The sequence below is a fragment of the Lynx canadensis genome, chromosome C1 (assembly GCF_007474595.2).
Source record: "Lynx canadensis isolate LIC74 chromosome C1, mLynCan4.pri.v2, whole genome shotgun sequence".
Classification (NCBI taxonomy): domain Eukaryota; kingdom Metazoa; phylum Chordata; class Mammalia; order Carnivora; family Felidae; genus Lynx; species Lynx canadensis.
Genome location: NC_044310.1, coordinates 220325750 through 220344808, shown reverse-complemented (window position 1 = coordinate 220344808; position 19059 = coordinate 220325750). Strand labels below are relative to the sequence as shown.

General features: G+C 53.8%; 2 protein-coding genes across 2 annotated transcripts in view; one reads left to right on the top strand and one right to left on the bottom strand.

The window, feature by feature from the left end:
• The first annotated feature begins 924 nt into the window (after positions 1 to 924).
• Positions 925 to 8231, top strand: MTERF4 (mitochondrial transcription termination factor 4). Its single transcript, XM_030327618.1, has 4 exons — positions 925 to 1114; positions 2220 to 2715; positions 4944 to 5128; positions 5820 to 8231. Exons 1-4 carry the CDS (start codon positions 1094 to 1096, stop codon positions 6177 to 6179), a joined length of 1062 nt encoding a protein of 353 aa, XP_030183478.1. The 5' UTR covers positions 925 to 1093; the 3' UTR covers positions 6180 to 8231.
• A 224-nt stretch (positions 8232 to 8455) lies between these two features.
• Positions 8456 to 19059, bottom strand: part of SNED1 (sushi, nidogen and EGF like domains 1) — an 87027-nt gene continuing 76423 nt past the window's right edge. The window contains exons 27-31 of the mRNA XM_030327595.1: positions 17834 to 17950; positions 17235 to 17322; positions 12771 to 12854; positions 11883 to 11928; positions 8456 to 8804 (exon numbers count right to left, since the gene is read on the bottom strand). Of these exons, the coding sequence (XP_030183455.1) occupies positions 11889 to 11928; positions 12771 to 12854; positions 17235 to 17322; positions 17834 to 17950 (329 nt within the window). The 3' untranslated portion in view covers positions 8456 to 8804; positions 11883 to 11888. The remainder of the gene's footprint in view (positions 8805 to 11882; positions 11929 to 12770; positions 12855 to 17234; positions 17323 to 17833; positions 17951 to 19059) is intronic.

The following is a 19059-nucleotide window of genomic DNA, read 5'->3' as shown; positions in this document are numbered from 1 at the left end:
CCCTGCTGTCACCAGAGACTGACAGGGGGAGGGGGACACGCCCTCCTCCATCAAGGACCACAAAGGCCTGGTTTTTAGGTGTGTATTTTTTTTAAAGTGTGTAATAAAAAGTAATGTTTACTCTTCTGCGTTTGAATGAGTTTCTTGATAACTCTTTTCCAGAGTGAAAAAAAAGCCCCACGTTTTTGCTTGTAGTAGACATGATACTTATAACACGTAAGAGGTTACAGAATGTTCTTTTCAGACCCGGGTGCAATGGGCTAAGAGGGAAAAGTCCTAGCTCTCCAAGGACTGTTACTTCTGAGGAAAAATAAAACTCATCCTTCTGGATGGCGGTAGGAGGTCTGACGTTTTGAGAGCGTTCTTTGCAGAGAGAGGCTGAGGCTGAGACAGGCTGGCAGATCTTTGTCTCTGTGTTCCCGGTGCGATTCCAGAGAGCGGCATTTTCAGAGGACTGAAGATGCTGTTGGCTTCCTAGAGCGAGGCCTGCATCTCGGCCACGACTTTATCTCTCCAGCCGGATTACCTGTTGGGGCTCGTTGACTGATTCCCTCCAGGGAGTGGCGGCAGCACACGGGGATTTTCTTAGGCTTTGGGTGTAAAAGCATTACTTTATCCTGAGAGGCCGACACTTGGGTAGTTTTGCAAGAAAACTGGAGTAAAAAAACAAACAAACAAGAAAAACAACCAATGCTTTGGTTCTACACAGATTACAACCTTCTCTTTGACAACGTCCTTCGTCACATGACCTGTGGCGGCGCCCAGCCCAGTGCCCGGCACGGAGCAGGTGCTCCAAGCCCTTCTCAGTCCAGAAGCCAGTGCTAGATAAAAAAAGAGGAAGCTCGTACAAACGAAGGTTCGGGGCTCGGGAGGGCGGAGGATGCCCTGAAAGACACCGGGGCTCCGTGTCCGCACGACCGGGCGTCCCCGCTAGAGGAGGGCAGGCCGGGGGACTGGGAACCTTCGCGGCGGAACGCGCCTCTCGCGCGCCCGCGCTTGCCAGGGGGAGGGCGGAAGGGAGGGCTCGCGAGGGCGGAAGCGCGGCCCTGTGAGGGCCGGTTTCCGGCGCCAGGGTCGCTGCCGCCTCCGCGCTATGGCGGCGCTCGGCAGGCAGGTGAGGTGGCGCCCGGTGCCGGGGATCCGCGCGGTCGCAGACGAGCCGCCGCCGGGTGGAGCCTTACTCGGGGGCCGGTGCCCCGCGTGGGCCGCGGCGCGCTGTCGCGCGGGGTGGGATCCGGGGCCGAACCCGGCGGAGGGGAGGGCGGGCGGCCGGGCGGCGACCCCGGTGGACGCCTGCGAGCGCTGCGGGTCGGGGTGGGGAGGGTGTTGAGTGCGCGGGCGACGACTGCGGGGTCTGCCTCGCGTGGGCCCGCACCGCCGAGCCGTTCGAGGCGGGCGGGAGTTGTGTGTGTGCACCTTGGCCGTCAGGCTGATTCTGCGGAGTGCACTTAGGTCGATGAATCTGCACACTAGTGTGAGGTCCACATCTTTGAGGTGTGGACGCCAACGCAGACCCCCAGGGGTGGCACGGAAGTTGGTTTCAACTGTTGTATTTAGGATACAGCAGCTGCAGAAGGGTTTCTGGGAGATTCCCTTATCTCACTGGTAAAACAGGCTTCATGTTTTTCTCTCCTGGGTAGTTTTATGGCCAAGAAGAAAAAGAGAGACCACTTGCATCTGCGTGAACAAACATTGTTACAAACTTGCTTATCCCCCATTTGTTCTTGCCATAGACGCTGCCTCCTCCTTAAGTTAGGCCCTAGTTTTACCGTATAGAAAGCTACCCCTTCTGTGAGCAGCTCCATGCCTATGAATAAACTTTGGTTTTTATCTTCCTGTTCGTCTGTTTTCAGTTACATTTGCCCCCCCCCCCCCCAGCACTGAACCTTAGGGGTAGAGCAAAAGTACCCCACGCACAGACACCCTTTCTAGTTCTGTTCCTCCCTGCCCCCTCAGTTACAGTGACAAAAGCCGACAAAAGCCGACGGACACTTGCTTGGCTCTCTGACCTCTGTGCCCTTGCAGTACTCTGCTCTCTGTATGTGAACTTCCTTCTCTGCAGGCTTTTTTAGGTTCAGATACAATTCTGCAGATTGCTTACAAAGGCTGCTGTGCTTACGTGGGACCGAGGCACTAGGTAACCTGGCTCAGGAGCCCTGTGATGTCTGTTACATTGGGGTAGTGAGGAATTTATTCCCCATTGGTACTCTGTCTCGTAGGTCTTTGACTGGCACCGCCTGATCCCCCTCACCTGGGCGCGTGTTGCTAGGCAGACTCCTCTCGGAGAACAGAAAAGGACGTCTGCATCGTTGTTGTGTCTACTGACCACAGCCTCCAATGGAGGGGGCCTCCAGAAGGTATCCTGCGTGGAACCCAAAAAGTATGTGCGGGAACCAGAGTGCAGGACAGATCTCACCCCGGACCCCCTTGAGAAGCAGAGGACTCCTGTGGCTGGAGGGTTCTTAGAGCGAGAGAACGTCATCAGTGCCCTCCTGGACATGGGTTTCAGTGACATCCACGTTAATGAATTGCTCAGTGTGTGGCCAAGTGTGCCCCCCCAACAGTTGCTGGACATCATTTCAGAATTAATACTCTTGGGTTTGAACCCAGAGCCTGTGTATGTGGCCCTAAAGAAAAGCCCTGAGCTGCTGAAGCTGCCTATAATGCAGATGAGGAAACGCTCCAGTTACCTGCGGAAGCTTGGGCTTGGAGAAGGTACAGGAAGTGCTGATTTCGTGGACGACGCCGAGGACTCGGGGTTGGGGGACGAGTAGCCCAGGTGGGATGGACTAGGGGGGCTTCTGGGGAACGTCCTTGAGAATAACACGTGATTTGGTTTGGAGGTGAGAAAGAGGAGTGACCTCTGTGGATGGCACTGCCGGAGGGAAGGGGGGACAGGCCAGGACTCTTGTCTGGTGTGCTCACTGTGGGGCCCTTGGCATCTAGAGCACGTACTACATGCTCATGCCCAGCAGATAGATGTCAGTATGTGATACTGACACATGTGTGTATACAGCATTTTTGATGTTGAACCTGAAGTGGTCTTAGTGCTTTGTGTCTGCATGACTTAGAGCCAAAGGCTTACAGAGTCCCTGGTAAAGACGGGCATTCCAACAAGGTGTCTTGATTTGCTGTGGAAGACGAGATCTTCCCAAACTCCTAAGAAACTGAGGAGTGACTGTTACCTCCACCACGTCCCCCACCCCCTCCCCTGTCCCCAACAGGATTCACACCTCAAGGATTCTAGAATTCCTTTCTTTCTTTTTTTTTTTTTGTTTATTTATTTTAGAGAGAGTGAGAAAGAGACAGAGCACAAGCAGGGGAGGTGCAGAGAAAGAGGAAGACACAGAATCTGAAGCAGGCTCTAGGCTCCCAACTGTCAGCACAGAGCCTGACACGGGGCTCGAAGTCACAGACCTCGAGACCGTGACCTGAACTGAGGTTGGACACTTAACTGACTGAGCCACCCAGGTGCCCCAAGGATTCTTGAATTTCCTTGGATCTCTTTATGGGCCTTTAGGAGAAGGGGGTTAGGGGTCCATGAGCGTCTCCAAGGATCTTTACCTACTTTGACCAGCGGAGGGCCACTGTTCTTTTTTGTCATTTTTGACTGTTACTGGTAATATATTGTTGAGGGCGACAGAAGGTTTAGGGATCTACTATTTCAGAGGATCTCTACGGACTTCCTCTAGAAGATAAGGAAGAAGGTAGTCTTCTCTTTTTCTCTTACTGGATTACCTGTTGTGGTATAATCTAAAAGGCTAAATTTAAGACTTTGTATGTTATGATTATAAATTACAAAGCTCAGAGGTGCCTGGGTGGTTCAGTCGGTTTAAGTGTCCACCTTTAGCTCAGGTCATGATCTCGTGGTTTGTGAGTTCGAACTCCACGTCGGGCTCTGTGCTGACAGCTTGGAGCCTGCTTGAGATTCTCTCTCTCTCTCTCTCTCTCTCTCTCTCTCTCTGTCCCTCTCTGCCCCTCCCTCCTTTTTCTCTTTCTCTCTCTCAAAATAAATAAACTTTAAATATTAAAAAAAAAAAGATGTTCTTCCTCTCTATCTGCCCCTCCCCACTCCTCCCCCCTCAAAGAAAAGAAAAAAAAGACCATATGCCCCAGTTTGCGTAGGGTAATCTCAGTTACCAGTTACCCTAATGTATTTGTTAATAGGACCTCTTTCACTCAGAATTGCCCTAATTTGGATATGATATATGGTCACTTCACTAACTAGGACATCAGTGTTTATGGCTGCACATCATGAGTATTCTTATTATTACATTAATTATTATCATGGAAGTCCTTTTCATGGAGTTTAGGCTCCCAGATCTTAGGAACGTTGCTTGTCAGTGCTTCTATTTTATTATGGAAGGAAACATCAATCCAAAGCCCCAGTGTGGGGGAAACTACTGTCTCATCTTACTGTCTCATCTTTCCGTAAATCCCCTGTGAAGTTGTTTTTTTTTTTAATTTTGGAGAGAGATTGTGCATGAGCAGGGGAGGGGCAGAGGGAAAGAATCTGAAGCAGGCTCCACGCTTGATGTGGGGCTGTATCTCATAGGATCATGACCTGAGCCAAAATCAAGAGTCAGACACTCAGCCAAATGAGCCACCTAGGGGCACTAACCCCCCACTCCCCCACCATGAAGTTCTTTAGAGGAAGGGGGCAAGAGGAGGAAGCCGAGAATGTGAGGTTAGCGGCTTTCAGCCGGGAGGCCAGCAAGAGGCCCCCTCTTTCTATCAGGGAGGGAAGGTTGGTGAGTCTCAGAAGTGAGAGAGAGTCGGTGAGGAGATGTGTCGTTCTGGTGCTCCTGGGCAGGCAGCGGACGCTGTCACTCGTGGAGGAGAGCACCCTGGTCCGTGTTTTAAATGCTGGCTTGGGTGTAGCGAGCCCTTGGTTTTCTGGATTATTCTGAAATTATGCACTTGCCCTTTTTTATGTTCTGCAGGGAAACTCAAGACGGTGCTTCTCTGCTGCCCTGAAATCTTCACCATGCACCAGAGGGACATCGACAGCATTGTCGGAGTTCTCAAGGAGAAATGTCTTTTCACGGTACAGCAGGTGACCAGGATTTTGCACAGGTGCCCGTATGTTCTTCAGGAGGACCCCGGTGAACTGGAGTACAAGTTCCAGGTGAGGGTGCCTGGTCGGGGGTTCGGGAAGGGACAGCCTGTGCTTCAGCTGAGGGAGGGGCCGCTCCACCGAGGGAGGCCTCAGGCGCCCTGAGGGTGAGTGGATGAGGTGAGGGGCTCAGATCCTCTTTGCAGGAGCCAGAGAGAATCGGCCTCTGGTCTTTCACCCCTTTATGTAGGACCTGTTCTGCAGTTTTTCTGCCATTGATGGGGGGTCACCCAGTCTCACTCCTGGGGGCCAAACGGGGCCTCTGCTTGAAATAGCTAATTTAAAAAGAGCTGAAAATCTTCCTTTCTTTAGAACCTATTCTGCATGTTGATTTTAGAAATGTAATTGTGACAGTTGTCCCAACTTTTGGGTAACAATTATGACAACTTAGGTCAAATTGTTAGATGTTTTCTGAATTTTTTGCCTGTTCTTTCCATACTCACGGTTTTTTCCCTGAGAAAAACAGAACTGAATTTATCTCCCTTGTCCCTTTATTTTCTGCTAAATTTTTCTCAATATGAATTTGAAAATGTTTTGAAAACTCAGCCGTCACACAATTGCCGGGCGTCATGGAGTGTCCTGCCACTGTTAGTTGGGTGGCTCTTTGTGAGTGCGTTTGGACAGCTTGAGGCGATTATGGACCGTAGAAGGGCCGGTTGTAAGTCACTGTGCCTGGGCCTCCTAACTGTGTCTGTGTCTCCAGTATGCCTATTTCAGGATGGGGGTTAAGCACGCGGACGTGGTGAGGACCGACTTGCTGCAATATTCCATCACCAAGATCAAGCAGAGACATGTGTTCCTCGAGCGCCTAGGACGGTACCAAACCCCTGATAAGAAGGGCCAGACCCAGGTCCCCAATCCTTTACTCAAGGACATCCTCAGAGTGTCAGAAGCTGAGTTTCTGGCCAGGACAGCCTGTTCTTCTGCTGAGGAGTTTGAAGTTTTTAAGAAGCTCTTTGCTCGGGAGGAGGAAGAGAAGTCCGAGAGCCCCATGCCTGACCATAAAAGCTTAAGTCTGGACGAGGAAGAGGAGGAGGAGAAAGAGGAAGAGGAGGAGGAGTGATGGAAGGACAGGAGTGAAGAGCCCATAGATATCCAAGAATGTTTTAATTTTCTCAGAGCTCTTGAGAGCTTCACTTGGATCTTCTCAGGTTATTTTTCCTTCTAAAACTGGTCTTCTAGTGAAAACATTGTTATAAATCACCTGAGAAGCAGGTCAGACTAAGAAGGAGCTGCATTAGTTTGATCTGTCGTCGGATCTCTGTGGGGAGGCCCCTGTTCCATCCTGAATGAGAGTTACTCTGAGCTGTTAAACTCAGGGGGACTGAGTATCTCAACATCCGGTTTTGTTTTTTTCTCTGTTACATATGTGGGTGATGATTCCATGATTGTGGGGAATGGGGTTCCTCCCTCTGGTTCGAGTCATTATATATTTCCTTCTAGTGATAAAGATACAATTATGAGCAGGCAGGGAGGCTTTTGTACATCACAGCACTTTATTCTATGAAAACAAGTAGCCGGTCTCCCACAGAAACACTCGTGTTTTCCATCCGCACATATTGCTTCCTAACTGCATTCAGCATCCGGCAGCGTAAAGGGAGTTGTTAGTGATGTGTGTTTTCATCTCGCACAGCTTCTTGATGCCAGTGGAGGGTTGGGGGGCTGCTCTCTATGTCTGTGAGGACGAGGCCCTGGCTCTGACCTCTCAGGAAAGCTGGCTTCCCTGCGAGGCCGAGCTCACGGCCGGTGGGCCACATCCAGGCCTGAAGGCTCTGGCGGCCACAGGAATGTGGCCTGGGGTGCGCCAGAACAGGAAGGGGCTGGGCGGTCTGATGTCGTCTCCCTATCGCCCGTTTCACACAGTGGCTCCTGAGACCAGAGGAGAAGAGGAGTCACACGGGGTCTTTGGCGGGGCGGGACCTGGTCTCCTTCAGGGGGCCCCACGACAGCATGGCGCTGGGAGTCCCCTCGGGGCACCCGGCGGGCCTCAGGGGTGATTTAAAGAGCGGAATGTGATAGAAGTCATCTCTGAGGTAGAGGCCCGGCCCCGATGGTCTGGGCTCCGCGAGGGAGGGCTGGTGCACCTCAGAACGTCCTGGTGTCCCTCCCTTCGGGGGAGCCGGCACGAGGTTGGTGACGCAGAAGACGTTTTTGGTGATGCGACCAAAATCCAGGTCTTGGCAGCATTTTAACAACCATGTGAAAGTTCTGGTGCTCGGCCTTATTTTTCCAGCAGAGACTGTGCAGGAATCCTGTGGGGCAGCGGTTCCCACCTGTGGCGATCTTGACCCCAGGGAACGTCTGGCAACATCTGAGAACGTCTCGGTTGTTAGGACCAAGGGAGGGCGCGGTTGGGATCTAGTGGAGGCGAGCGCTGCCGTTCAACATCCTGCCAGGCCCGTGACGGCCTCGCTGCAGACCCATCCAGCTGGGGTGTCAGCGGGGCCGTGGCCAAGGAGCTGCTCTAAAGCCTGGTCCGGTGGACTGTAAGCAGGCTTACGTTTGTTACATTTCTTGTATTTAAGAGAAAAGTCAGTAGCTGCGTGTTTGCGTTCCGTTCCCCCATGCACTGGAATGTTCTTGTAGTCTGAGCTCTGTTTGCTGTGGGGACTCAGCACCAAGGTACTTCTGTTTCCTCCGGGCTCATGTGTGAGCGTGACCACGCAGAGCCACGTTCGGCGGAAGGAAAGTAGCTCAGTGAGTCCCTGGGTGGTGTCGGAGGCCAGTGTCGTGGCAGTAGCTGGCCGGCCGGAGCGTCCCTGCCAAGGCAGCTGCTGGAGGTGGCTGGCCCTGGGTTTGCCGGAGGGAGAGCAGCAGGATGGGTGAGGGATTGCTTCTGTGGTGGCCCACGTGCGGCGGCGGGAGGAAGGTTTTGTCTTCACTGGGTTCTCGGCCGTGGGCAAGGTTATGTGAAAACGAGAGCATTTCACTCTGCTGGCGTTTTCACTCTTCTGTTTTGCGGCGTCCGAGGGACCAGTACTCTCCCTCAGATGGGCTCTTGCGTCCAGTTGGGGGACTAAGTAGAATTACAAATTTCTATGACTGGAATGGCTAACCTAGCAGTTCATGATTGCTCCTTGCATTTTGATGCAGAAATAAATTTCTACGCACCTGATAGTTTTCTGATTTGCATTATTACTAATTTCTTCAGGTGGAGTTTGAGTGTATGTTCGAGGAAGACGCTACAGTTTTGTGAAAGAACTGTGTGAAAAAAGCAGTGTCTCATTTAGAATGTTTCCAGGATGAATTGTGATTCCTTTAGCATCAGGAGATGTTTTTACTAGACTTACTAGATTTGTAAAACATCACGACGAGTTCATCATAAGACGGCACCAAGCTCAGGATTCAGTAGACTGTTTCTTGTAGAAACAAACGTTTCTGAGTTAAAAACTGAAACACGCTAGTGTTCGCCTCATGGCTGAGGGGCTTGAGGTCATTAGCATCGCAGTAGAAAGTTTCATCTACTTTTCCAGTGATATCACTTGATCTCGCCACTTGCTGGTGATGCTGTAGCTTTCCGTAGGCACACAGCGACAGGTCCCAGGGACACAGCAGAAGTCAGCAGTACGCGTGTCTGTACGTGGTCTCCTCTCACTCCCCCAGTGCCGGAGCCCGCAATGAGCTCCCCCGTCTTCTCCAGGCGGGCCTGGGTCACTGGGGACGCTCTTGAAATGACCGTCTTTCCTTTCTGAAAAGGACAAATCGCATAATACACAGACATATGCACACAAAATTTTAATGAAAACAAAAAGCCTAAAATATACTCTAACTCTTCAAAAAAGTGTTTTTAGAAAAGATGACGGGAAGGAGCCCTCTCTGTGCTGGAATGCTGACTTGGGGCAGTGTGGGAGGCGCCCAGGGGCTCGAGTTCATGTTGGGTCGGCTCCTAAAATGTACGCGACTCGAGGTGGGTTGGCTTGCTTGCTTTTGGCCTTCTCAGGGAGAAGACTGCTGGTAGAAGACTCTGGAAGGCGTATGTGGCGAGGCTGCGCGGCCCCCTGCTTGCAGAGATGAAGTGTGTGAACAGCCGCGAGCCGACTGCCTACAGCAGTGTCGCTCAAGGCACGGGCTGAGCATCTCCGGCGTGATCGGGTCTCCGTGGCACCCGGCCCCGAGAGGAGGAAGGAGCCCCTGCTGTGCGCCGTGGGTACCCCCTCGGCTTCCCGAGTTGGGGGGCTCGCGCGGGGCTTCCGTGCAGCTCTGGGGTCTTTGCTGCCGAGGTGCGTCATCGGGGCATGGCTTTCTCTGCGCGAGGCTGAGGCCTGGGTGACCCGATCGAGCGGGGCTTAGCCAAGTGGGTAGATGAGGTCTTACTGGAACACAGCCACACCCGTCCGGTCACACGTCTGTGGCAGCGCTGCTGTGAACGCGGAGCTGAGTCGTTGCCGCGGAGACCGTCTGGTCCACGGAGCCAAAAATAGTCAGTGTTTGGGAAAGGGTTGGAGGCTGGAAGTGTGTAAACCCCATCTTCGTATTTATTGTACTTTCTCTTTCCAATCTGCTGGACCGGGTGCCGGGTTGCGCCTGCAGCAGACGAGCGGGGGCGATGGTGGAGGAGGGTCCGGCGGGCACCCAGCCTTCGGCTTCCCTCGTGGTGGCGCCTCATCGCGGCCCCTTCCTGGCGCCGCCGCCTCTGCCTGGGGGGCTTGAGAGCGGCTCGTCCTCAGCGTGACTGTGAGGTCTCCGGGGGAGAACTGCCCCCCGACCTCGGAGTCCCAGAGCGGGTGTCTGGATGTCGCAGGAGCGTTCCTGGCTGGCTGCCTCGCTTATCCGGGCCGATGCCTGGGCTGTCCCCGTAGGAAACGGCAGCCGGGCTTACAGCACGGGCTGCTAGAAGCGTCGCGGAGCCTGGAGGTGACTCAGCCCAGAGGGCGTCCCTGGCGTGGCCTTGGCCGGCTGTCTCGTAGAGGCGGGGGAGGGAAGCTGCAGAGGGGACGGGCGCTAGCCAGGACCTGATGTCTCAGGCGCCCGTCTCAGTCCACTTTTAGCCCCGTCTTTCTGGGCTCTGGAAGCTCGCGAGGTTGATGGAGTGTAACAATGACGTCCTGAATCCTTTGAAGGAGAAAGAGAACGGGGCGTGAGGAGAGTGATACCCATACCTCTTTAAAACGCAGCTTCCTGTTCCCTTAGCGGTGCTCGGTCCCCGCCCCCAGGTGGCCCCGTGTTCCTGTCGCATCGGAGCCTCGCTGAGCTCTCCGACCCTCAGCAGGGGGAGGGCAGGTGTGCCGAGGAGCTCTGGCTGCACGACCCCGCGGTAGGGGTGTTCGGGCGGCACCGCAGGCCGCCGGCTGCTCCCTTCCGTTAGGCGATGCCCTTGGATTTTGGCTCTGAAGACACAGGCTGTCCCTTGTTGCTCTGGATTGAAATGAACTCCTGTTGGTGGTGTTTTCTCCATTGTTTGAAGGATGGGTGTCCTGGAAGCTAGTATTTGATGATCTGGGAGTTAATTGAGGGTTTCTGATTTGTTCTTATACTAGTGGACTTGTTGAGTTTTAGAGAAAGGTGGTATTCTCTCAGGTGACTTATTGTGATACAAAGGTTTCAGACCCAAGCTGTACTTGCGGGTTCTCGTCCTGGTAGCAAATTGCTCACGAGCCGTGGGGCGTGCGTTGCATTGTGTGTCTGTGGGGTATGAAATGGGAGGGGAATGATGCCTTTGGGTAGACGAGCTGAACGCAGAGGCTTTTTGAGAAGTCGGCCCGGGGACGGCTGCCAAGGCCGCGCTGTGCGGACCCCAGCCTCGGCTTTCCCCGCTTGGCTGGGGTGGACGCGCTTCCTGTGGTGGCGCCTCCCCTGCGAGGCTCTTTTGCTTCTGCTTGTCTGGAAAGGCTCTGAGAAACATTCCTCCTTCATCTCCTCAGTCCATAAGACGGTATAGCCTGTTCCCTGAGGTGCCTCACTTTCCTCTCGACACCAGGAGGGTGGACTCGGGAGACTCATTTATGGAGCAGGAGGAGTGAGCTGCCCTGGGTGGGGGTGGGGGTGGGGGGTGTGTGCCACCTTATTCCCGGTGACGCTCAGCGTGGGACTGATTCTGGGCTGTAGACGGGTCTTCGTGGTTCAACCCAATACGTCCCTGACTGTTAGGAAGACTTGGACAGAGTTTATGGGTGGCGAGTAAGCCGGGTGGCGTGGAGTTTCCAGGGGAGTTTGGGAAATGCCAGATCAAACAAGAATAGGGCTAGAGAGTTTCTTTCATTCCAGGATTCCGAATGCTCAGGATTTCTGCGTCCATTGGGAATTGCCCAGTGAGGGAGTCGTCAGGACTTCCCCAAAGTTATGTGATCAAGGTCCCTCACCCCATTTTTTCTTTCAACGTATCGCCATTCATGGAGTCTGGGAGCCCTCCCTTGAACCCCTGTGCCCCTGGGTCTGCGTCTCCCCGGGCCCCTCTGACCACCCTCCCTTCCCAGCTCCCCACCTGCCGCCACCCCTCACGGCAGCCCCCGTCAGTCCTACCCCCTGCTACTGCTGCTGCTGGGGGCTGGGAGGGGTTTCTCCATTTGCTTGAGGTAGAGTGAGACTCGTGCTCACCCCCAGGTGCATCTCTACCAGGTTTATGTGTATTCGGAGACCTTGAGTATTTGTTTTTTCTCTCCCGTTGTAGCCCCCCTCAGAGAGTTCTGAACCCCCTGGTCTGGGGGTTTGTAACAGGGTACAGCTGGGCCCCGAGGAGATGGCAGCCCTCCCGGAGCCCGCCTGCCAGGCCAGCCCCTCCGACCTCCCAGCGGCTCCACCAGCCACCCAGCCGTGGTGGGAAACATACCTGTACCTAAGATTTCTTCAGTGTCGGACTGTTGTTACTTTGTTTCCTGAAATAGAAAAAGGCGGTTTAACAGAAAAGAAACTGTGTACCTGGAGCCCAGGCTGCCTGCTGGGGTCCCTTCTTTGGCTCAGGTATATTCCCTTTTTGGAACACCGTTAGCGAGGCGCTGATGCAGAGACGAGCATTTTAGTGTCTGTGCACCCACTTGACCGGCTGTGAGTCACGGGGAGGAGAAGGAGAGTGGAAGGGACAGGCACATATTTGGCCAAGCAGGTGTTGAATTGCACACTGCGGTCTTCCCCTGACAGTCAGTAATGCAAAAGCTAAGGTGTGTGGTTACTGGTTGGTCTGTCGGAGCGACTGGGGTGAGGACTCTTCTGTTTGGAAAGCACGTAATGTACTCGGGCAGTACATTATGTAATAACTCCTGTGAGTCCCTGGGGCCCTTTGGGGAAAGAACCTGGCTGTGAGTAAATAAAAAGTAGAGATTTACTATATTTGCAGTTACATATGTGCACCTGTCAGTGATGTCCCCTGCTTCCCAATTCACAGGTACTGTGTGAACCACAGGTACTGTGTGAACATGCATAACCAGAGACCCTCTAAGCACCCACCGTGTGACCCCCAGCACCCACTGTGTGGTCTCCCCCGCACCCACCATGCCTGGCTTGACCAGTCTGTGCGTGTTCAGGTGCACACGTACGTGCACCCAGTTTCTAAGTGGAGTGTCCATACGGGGCTGGACATTTGGACAAACACACAAGACAGCCTGGCTCAGCCCACAGGACTGTGGCAGCCCACAGCGCTCTGTCCCCAGGGCCACCTTTGCCCCGTTACCCTGTGAGCTATACGCAGAACACTGTGTGGGCCTCCTCCCTGAGATGGCACCTGGTCGGGGTTTTCTTGCCGCTCGTGCTTTCACAGCTCTCTTTGAAGCAGATGTCCTGGTGCACCTTGTAGACTCTCTTATACCTGTGTCACAAGAAGGTTCTGTGAAGCCAGAAACTAGAGCAGGACGTTGCCCAGCTGCCTCACCTAGGCTTCACGGGCCCGCAGTGACCGTGCACGTGTTCGAGGGACAGGTCATTATTTTCTAAATAAAACTTTATCTCACGTGGATGTAATAAAATGTCCAACATAAAAGTCATATAATTAAAAAAAATTGACTGCCCTGAGGCATAATTTACATAAGATACACCCGTTTTAAATGTGCATTTTGAGAAATGGGGGCAAAATAACGATATTAAGACATGAGAGGAGAAATTTCAAGCACGTGTTTTGCTGAGGCCTTGATACAGTACGACTTTTCTGTCTTAGGGGCAGTTCTTGGAGAAGTTTGAGAGCCTTGAAGATGCAGGTGCTTGTCACGGACAGTGTAGACTCCAGCCCTGCCTCCATTTATTAACTAGTCTACTTGGAGTGTGTGTCTGGAACTTAGGCCTCAGTTTTGTGTGAAATGGGAATTATTCGTGTTACCTCTCACAGATTTGTAGACAATAATGAACAGGAAAGTGTTTGTTGTTAAAGCTCTCAAATGTCAGAGCTGTTGGAAAGGGAGATCCAGGGAGTGTGATGGGCAGACCTCCAACTCATGTTCAGTCTAGGAGAGCCCCTGGGACTTAACGCCTTTGGTTAAGTCTCACACTTGTGGCCATCAGGGAGTGACAAGATCTGGAGTGAACCCCCCAATACGAACAACCGGAGAACTGGACAAAATGTAAGCAGCAGTTTTCAGATGTTAGAAAACATACAGTGCAAGACTGTGGTCCTTGAGACAAGGGACACATGAAATGAGCCCTGTAACCCCTGAATTCAGTCTGGAGGCATGTTTTGGACTGCACTGCAGGGTGGCGGCGGGGGGGGTGGTGCACTGCAGGGTGGTGGCAGTTGGGGGGGGGGCGCGCGGGAGCCAAGCAGTGGTGACACTGAGTTGAGGGAACAGAGGTGAGAATTGAGGACGTAGAGGCAGCTGTGGTCTGTGGGGCAGAGCACTGGGGAGGAGGGAGCTATGTAGAGGACGAGCTGAAGCCTGGAGAAGGGTCCCTTTGAAAATTAAGCTGTGCACACATGTGGTAGAGTCCCCTGAGGCTGGGCAGGGGGAACTACCGAGAAGCTGAACAACTGAGCTAGAGCAATCTTCTATCCATAAACTAGAAGCTCCAGAAAGACCATGGTTTAGAAGGAGGGAAAATGAACACAAATCACCCTAAAACAGCCTTCAAAAAGATCAAACTAAAATCAGCTGCCTTGTAGAACATAACTAAGGTTCTTGGAAATACACACACAAAAAACTTAGCACTCAATAACATAAAGTTCACAATGTCCAGCATCCAACAAAAAATTACAAGACATTCAAAGACTCATACAAAGTATCAAGAAAATGTGACCCGTGAACAGCAAACAATAATTGAATAGAAAGACACTCAGACGGGAGCGCAATGGCAGGAAGACCAGACAAGGACCATAAAACGTGTCACAGATTTGCTCCCATATGTTCTGTGATCTGAAGGAAAACAGAAGCAGTGAGGATGGAGAGGAAAGACATGTGAAAAGACTGGATTGGATTTCCAGAGATGACGAAGTGAAGATTTTGCTGAGTGAGTGGGATTGATGGCAGGTGAGACCGTGCGGAAGGAAAGATCATGGAGCTCAAAGGCACAGCTGTGGAATCGATCTACAGTGAAGTAGAAGAAAGGCTGGGAATGATGAAAAGCACCTTGGGGAGCTGAAGGGACTATGTCAGTCTAGCACCTGCGTGATTGGAGTCACGGGACAGGAGAGAAATGGAGGGACGGTAAGAATACCTGAAGAATAAGGGCCCGAACCCCAGAGATCCAAGAAGCCCAACAAACTCCTGAGAGCAAAACCATGTACACGAGCACGTCCAAATGCAGCACACTCAAGTTTCCCAGAGACGGCAGAAGAGAATAAGAGCAGCCGAGGTGGGTGGGGGTGGGGGGGGTGTCACGTCACACTGGGGGAGAAGAGTGAGTGCAGCCTGGGGCGCCTGGGTGGCTCAGTCTGGTAAATGTCCGACTTCGGCTCAGGTCACGATCTCCTGGTTTGTGAGTTCGAGCCCCGTGTTGGGCTCTGTGCAGACAGCCCAGAGCCTGGAGCTGCTTCAGATTCTGTCTCTGTCTCTCTGTCTCTCTCTCTCTGTCTGCCCTCTCCCACTTGAGTTCTGTCTCTCTGTCTCAAAAATAAATAAGCATTAAAAAAAAAAAAAATGAGTGCAGTCTTCCTGAGACCATGCAAATCACAAGACAAGGAGGGGCCACTCTAAAGCGCCAAAAGGAAAAACACAACTGTCAGCCAGGAATTCTATATTCAGCAAATACATCCTTCAAAAACGAAGGTGAAATAAACCCTTTCCAGACAAAAGCAGAGAGAGTTCATCGCCAGCAGGCCTGCACTGTAAGAGGGGCCACAGGAAGTTGTTCAGGCAAATGGTGCCTGAGGGCGTCTTAGGTCTGTAGGAAGGAATACCAGGTGCTGGGGATGAACACGGAAGGGAGAACAAGAGACTTGACTCTCAACAGGTTTTAAAAAGGTAACTGTCCTTTGAGAGCTGGCACACTGTACTGTATGGTTCAGACTGTGGAAGTAAAACGTCCAGCTACGGTCGTTGACGGCCCGAGGGGAAGTGAGCCTGCCGTAGCCGGAGCCTTCCATCACCCTGAGCTCGTGTGGCAGCAGTTAAAGGTATGTTGTGCTGAGTTGAAAATGCATATTGTGGATCCCATAGGCATAGTCACCACAGAACATTCGACCGAACAAGTATTACCAGTAAACCAACCGCAGTGGTAAAACAGAATCCTAAGAAGTAATTGGTCCAAATGTAGGCAGGAAAAGAGAGAGAAAGGAACGGCGATCAGATGGGACAAATAGAAAACGCACAGCAGTATGGTGGATTTAAACCCAGTCACGCCGGTCGTCACGGCAACGTGTAGATGGTGTAAACACCCCAGTAAAAACCAGAGGCGTCAGACTGGATGTAAAGCGAGACCCCCACGTGCTGAACACAAGAAAGTCACTTCCAGGCACGTGGTTAAGGTGAGAGGATGGAGAGCTGTTGACAGGTGGGTGGGCCTAGCAGGCACTGGGGTCTCTGGCTCAGTTGGAAGATGGGGGACGCTGCAGGTTAGGGCTGCCGTTCCGCAGAACCGAACTCACGTGGTCTGCGCACATGGGTCCACGGGCGCCAGTGCAGCTCAGCACCCCTGTAGCTCCTGCCGTGTGCGAGGCCTGGCTTCCTGTCCACGTTCAGAGCAAACCTACCTGGCCTTCCCGCGTCCCATCCAGAGTGATCTTTAGACACGTAACCAAACAGGTCACTCCTCTGCTCGGCATCCTCAGTAGCTCCCCGTTTCAGAACACCTGCCAGCGTCCTTCCAAGGGCCTCCAGAACCCTGCTGGGTTCCTGCTGGCCCACCTGACCACCACTTCCCCCGGCTCCCCTCCAGCCCCACTGGCCTCCTTGCCGGTCCTCAGACAGGCAGACATGTTCCTGGTTTAGGGCCTTGGCGACTGATATTTTGACTTTCTGGAATGTTCGCCCCTCGGGTATCCCTCACCCCCTCCGTGTCTGTTCAATGTCGTGTTTCCACGAGGCTTCCCCTGACACCCTGTGTGATGCTGCAGCCGGCCCCTCCCCGTCCCCCAACCCTGGCTCTCCTGGCCCCACCTGTTCATCTTTTCCCCAGCCCTACATAACATGCTCCTGCTGCTGGTGTCCTGTCTCGTCGAAAGTGGAAGGATCGCGAGGGCAGGACTTTGGCCAGTTCTGCTCACGGGCATGTGCCGAGTGTGTTTGTTAACCAAATGCATTGTAAGTATGACCCAAAGGGCCACAGGGTGTTAGCAAGAAAGGTCCTGTGAGATGAGCCAGGCCAGCTCTCCCTCTGCAGCCCATTTTACAGATGGGGAAGCCAAGGCGTGAACGTCATGACCTAATGGCAGGACGGAGACTTGCGTTCTCCTGTGCGGTTGCTTATCTTTCCTGGGGGCTCGGAGGCAGAGAGGAGGGGACGTCATTTCCTGACATCGATGTACGTGTTCCCCTGCCGTCCAGTGGGGGGGTGGGGTGATGCCACTCAGGGGTGCGGGAGAGGAAGGTCCGAGGCGTCAGGAGCCAGGGGACCAGGGTTCCCTGCACGGACTCGACAAGCTGTTCCGCCGTCTGCTTCAGCTTCCTGACGTGTTAACGTGGGGGGAGTGGGTGCAAGCCCCTGTGTGACCTCGGCCCCCAGAGCTCCTCGGGGCTTCTAAGGGTGGGTGAGCTGGGCTTTGTGAAAGCACTTCTGGAAGCCGGGAGCTTCCCACAGATGTGGTGAGAGCAGGAAAGAAACTTACACGTGGTGGCAGGCTCCTCCTTCCCAGACGGGCACGGCCTTGGTCTCGGAGAAGAGCCTGGTGCAGGGCTGCGGCACCTTGGTGCAGGCTGCCGGCACAGAGGGAGGGAGAGGGCCGAGGCTTGGCACTGAGGCCGCACCCCTCCCACAAGTGCGGGGTCGCCCTGGCCCCTGGCAGCCCCAGGCTGTCGGCTCTGCCCGGCCGCGGGGGTGGGCAGCTGCTGTGGAGACCTCGTCCACGCCCCACCCCCCACCTTCAGTCCCAGGTTCTTCTTAGTGGGGGAGGCCTGTGGCTCTTCTCCCTCCCGCTACTGTGTCTGGCTCTGGGAATGCTCCATGTCCCTTGCTTTCTGACTGTCCCCAGCCTCCCCCGTTCTCTGGGCAGCACCCCTCACCCTGGTGCTTCGGAACCCACTGCGCCTCAATATCCCTACCTGGGCACCGGAGTCTGGGGCACCAAAGCTGGGCCCCCGTCCTGGCACCTGGAGGTCGGAGGTCCTTGTGGCAAGCCCACCCTGGGCCCAGGGTTCCCATCACAGTCGGCTGTGACAGGTGATTTGAGACCTGGGTCCCCACAGGAGGGAGCGGCCCCCGACTTACCCAGCTCACAGCGTCTGCCTTTGAACCCTGGGCTGCAGTCACAGCTGTGGGTGTCCACACCTGGCACGCAGGTGCCTCCGTTCTGACAGGGGTTTTCTGAACAGTTCCCAGGAGTGTCTGCGAACAAGCCATGAGCAGTTAGTTGCCGGGACCCCAGAGGAAGGGCTGCCAACATCGCCCCGTGGCTGCCTCCTGCCGTCCGCAGCGCTCCCGGGCCCTGGGGGTGGTCCGTTTTCCAGCGGTCCGAGAGCAGAGGTGGGAAGGTTGGCCTCAGTGTGCTTGTCCCTGACCCTGCACCTCCAGGGAGGGGGATGACTCTGGGGCCCGCGGTACAGAGACACTCCAGCCCCGCTCCGGCCTGCGGTCCCCGCCGCTGCCACCCTGCACTTGGAGCCCCCTCCTTGTCCTCCAGCGCCTGTCCCCAAGTCCCCAGCCAGCCCTCTGCAGGCCTCCATGCCGGTGTCTTCCCCTGCATCCTCACCGCACTGCTGGCGGCTGGAGGCAGAGGGTGTCTGTGCTGCTGCCCGGGAGGGCCAGGCCCGGCTTTTTCCCTTAGACCTGTCTTTTGTTTTCTTTTTCTTTAGCTTTGTCAAGATACCTGTTGTTTTCCTTTTTAACTTAAAAAATTGAGGAACACGAAAGAGGGAGAACTGTGCACAGCCACCACTTCCAGTAGCAGAAGGCCCGTCCCCTCTGCATCTCCTCCCACGCCCCCTTCTCGAGACCTCCTCGCGGCCGGGTGCTGACCGCAGGCCTCACACCTCCCTTGGGCCCTCCTGGCCCTTGGGGGCTCTGTGCTGGCCGGTTCTCATTCCTCCCTGTATCTACGCCACTTTTCCTCCTTCCTCCCCTGACTCTGCTCTGGGACTTGTCTTCTTGCCTTTCCTGGTGTGCTAAAGGTGAGCCGTCAGCTTTTACAAGAAAGTTTTATTGTTGAAAACTTAGAAATCTATAAAATGTCGAGTATGAAGAGCCCCATGAGCCATCGCTCAGCTTCAGGGATCTTTGGTATCTTGCCAATCTCATTTAATCTATTCCCATTTCTCACTGAAGAATTTTGAAGCAGTTCACAGAAACCATTTCACCTATAAATATAGCAGGTGTCTGATAGGTACAGATTTTTATAAATTTTTACGTAAGCACAACGCTATTTCTGCGAAATCAGCAGTAGCTCCTTAGTACTGTAAGAAATCGCAGTCCTTGTTCAGGTTTTCCCTGATCATCTT

What these genes read in the sequence shown, in the direction of transcription:
- MTERF4 (XM_030327618.1), top strand. Translation starts at nt 1,094, where the DNA reads ATGGCGGCGCTCGGCAGGCAG. An exon ending in TGGCGGCGCTCGGCAGGCAG is followed by an intron (nt 1,115 to 2,219) that starts GTGAGGTGGCGC and finishes TCTGTCTCGTAG; the next exon opens with GTCTTTGACTGGCACCGCCT. An exon ending in AACTGGAGTACAAGTTCCAG is followed by an intron (nt 5,129 to 5,819) that starts GTGAGGGTGCCT and finishes CTGTGTCTCCAG; the next exon opens with TATGCCTATTTCAGGATGGG.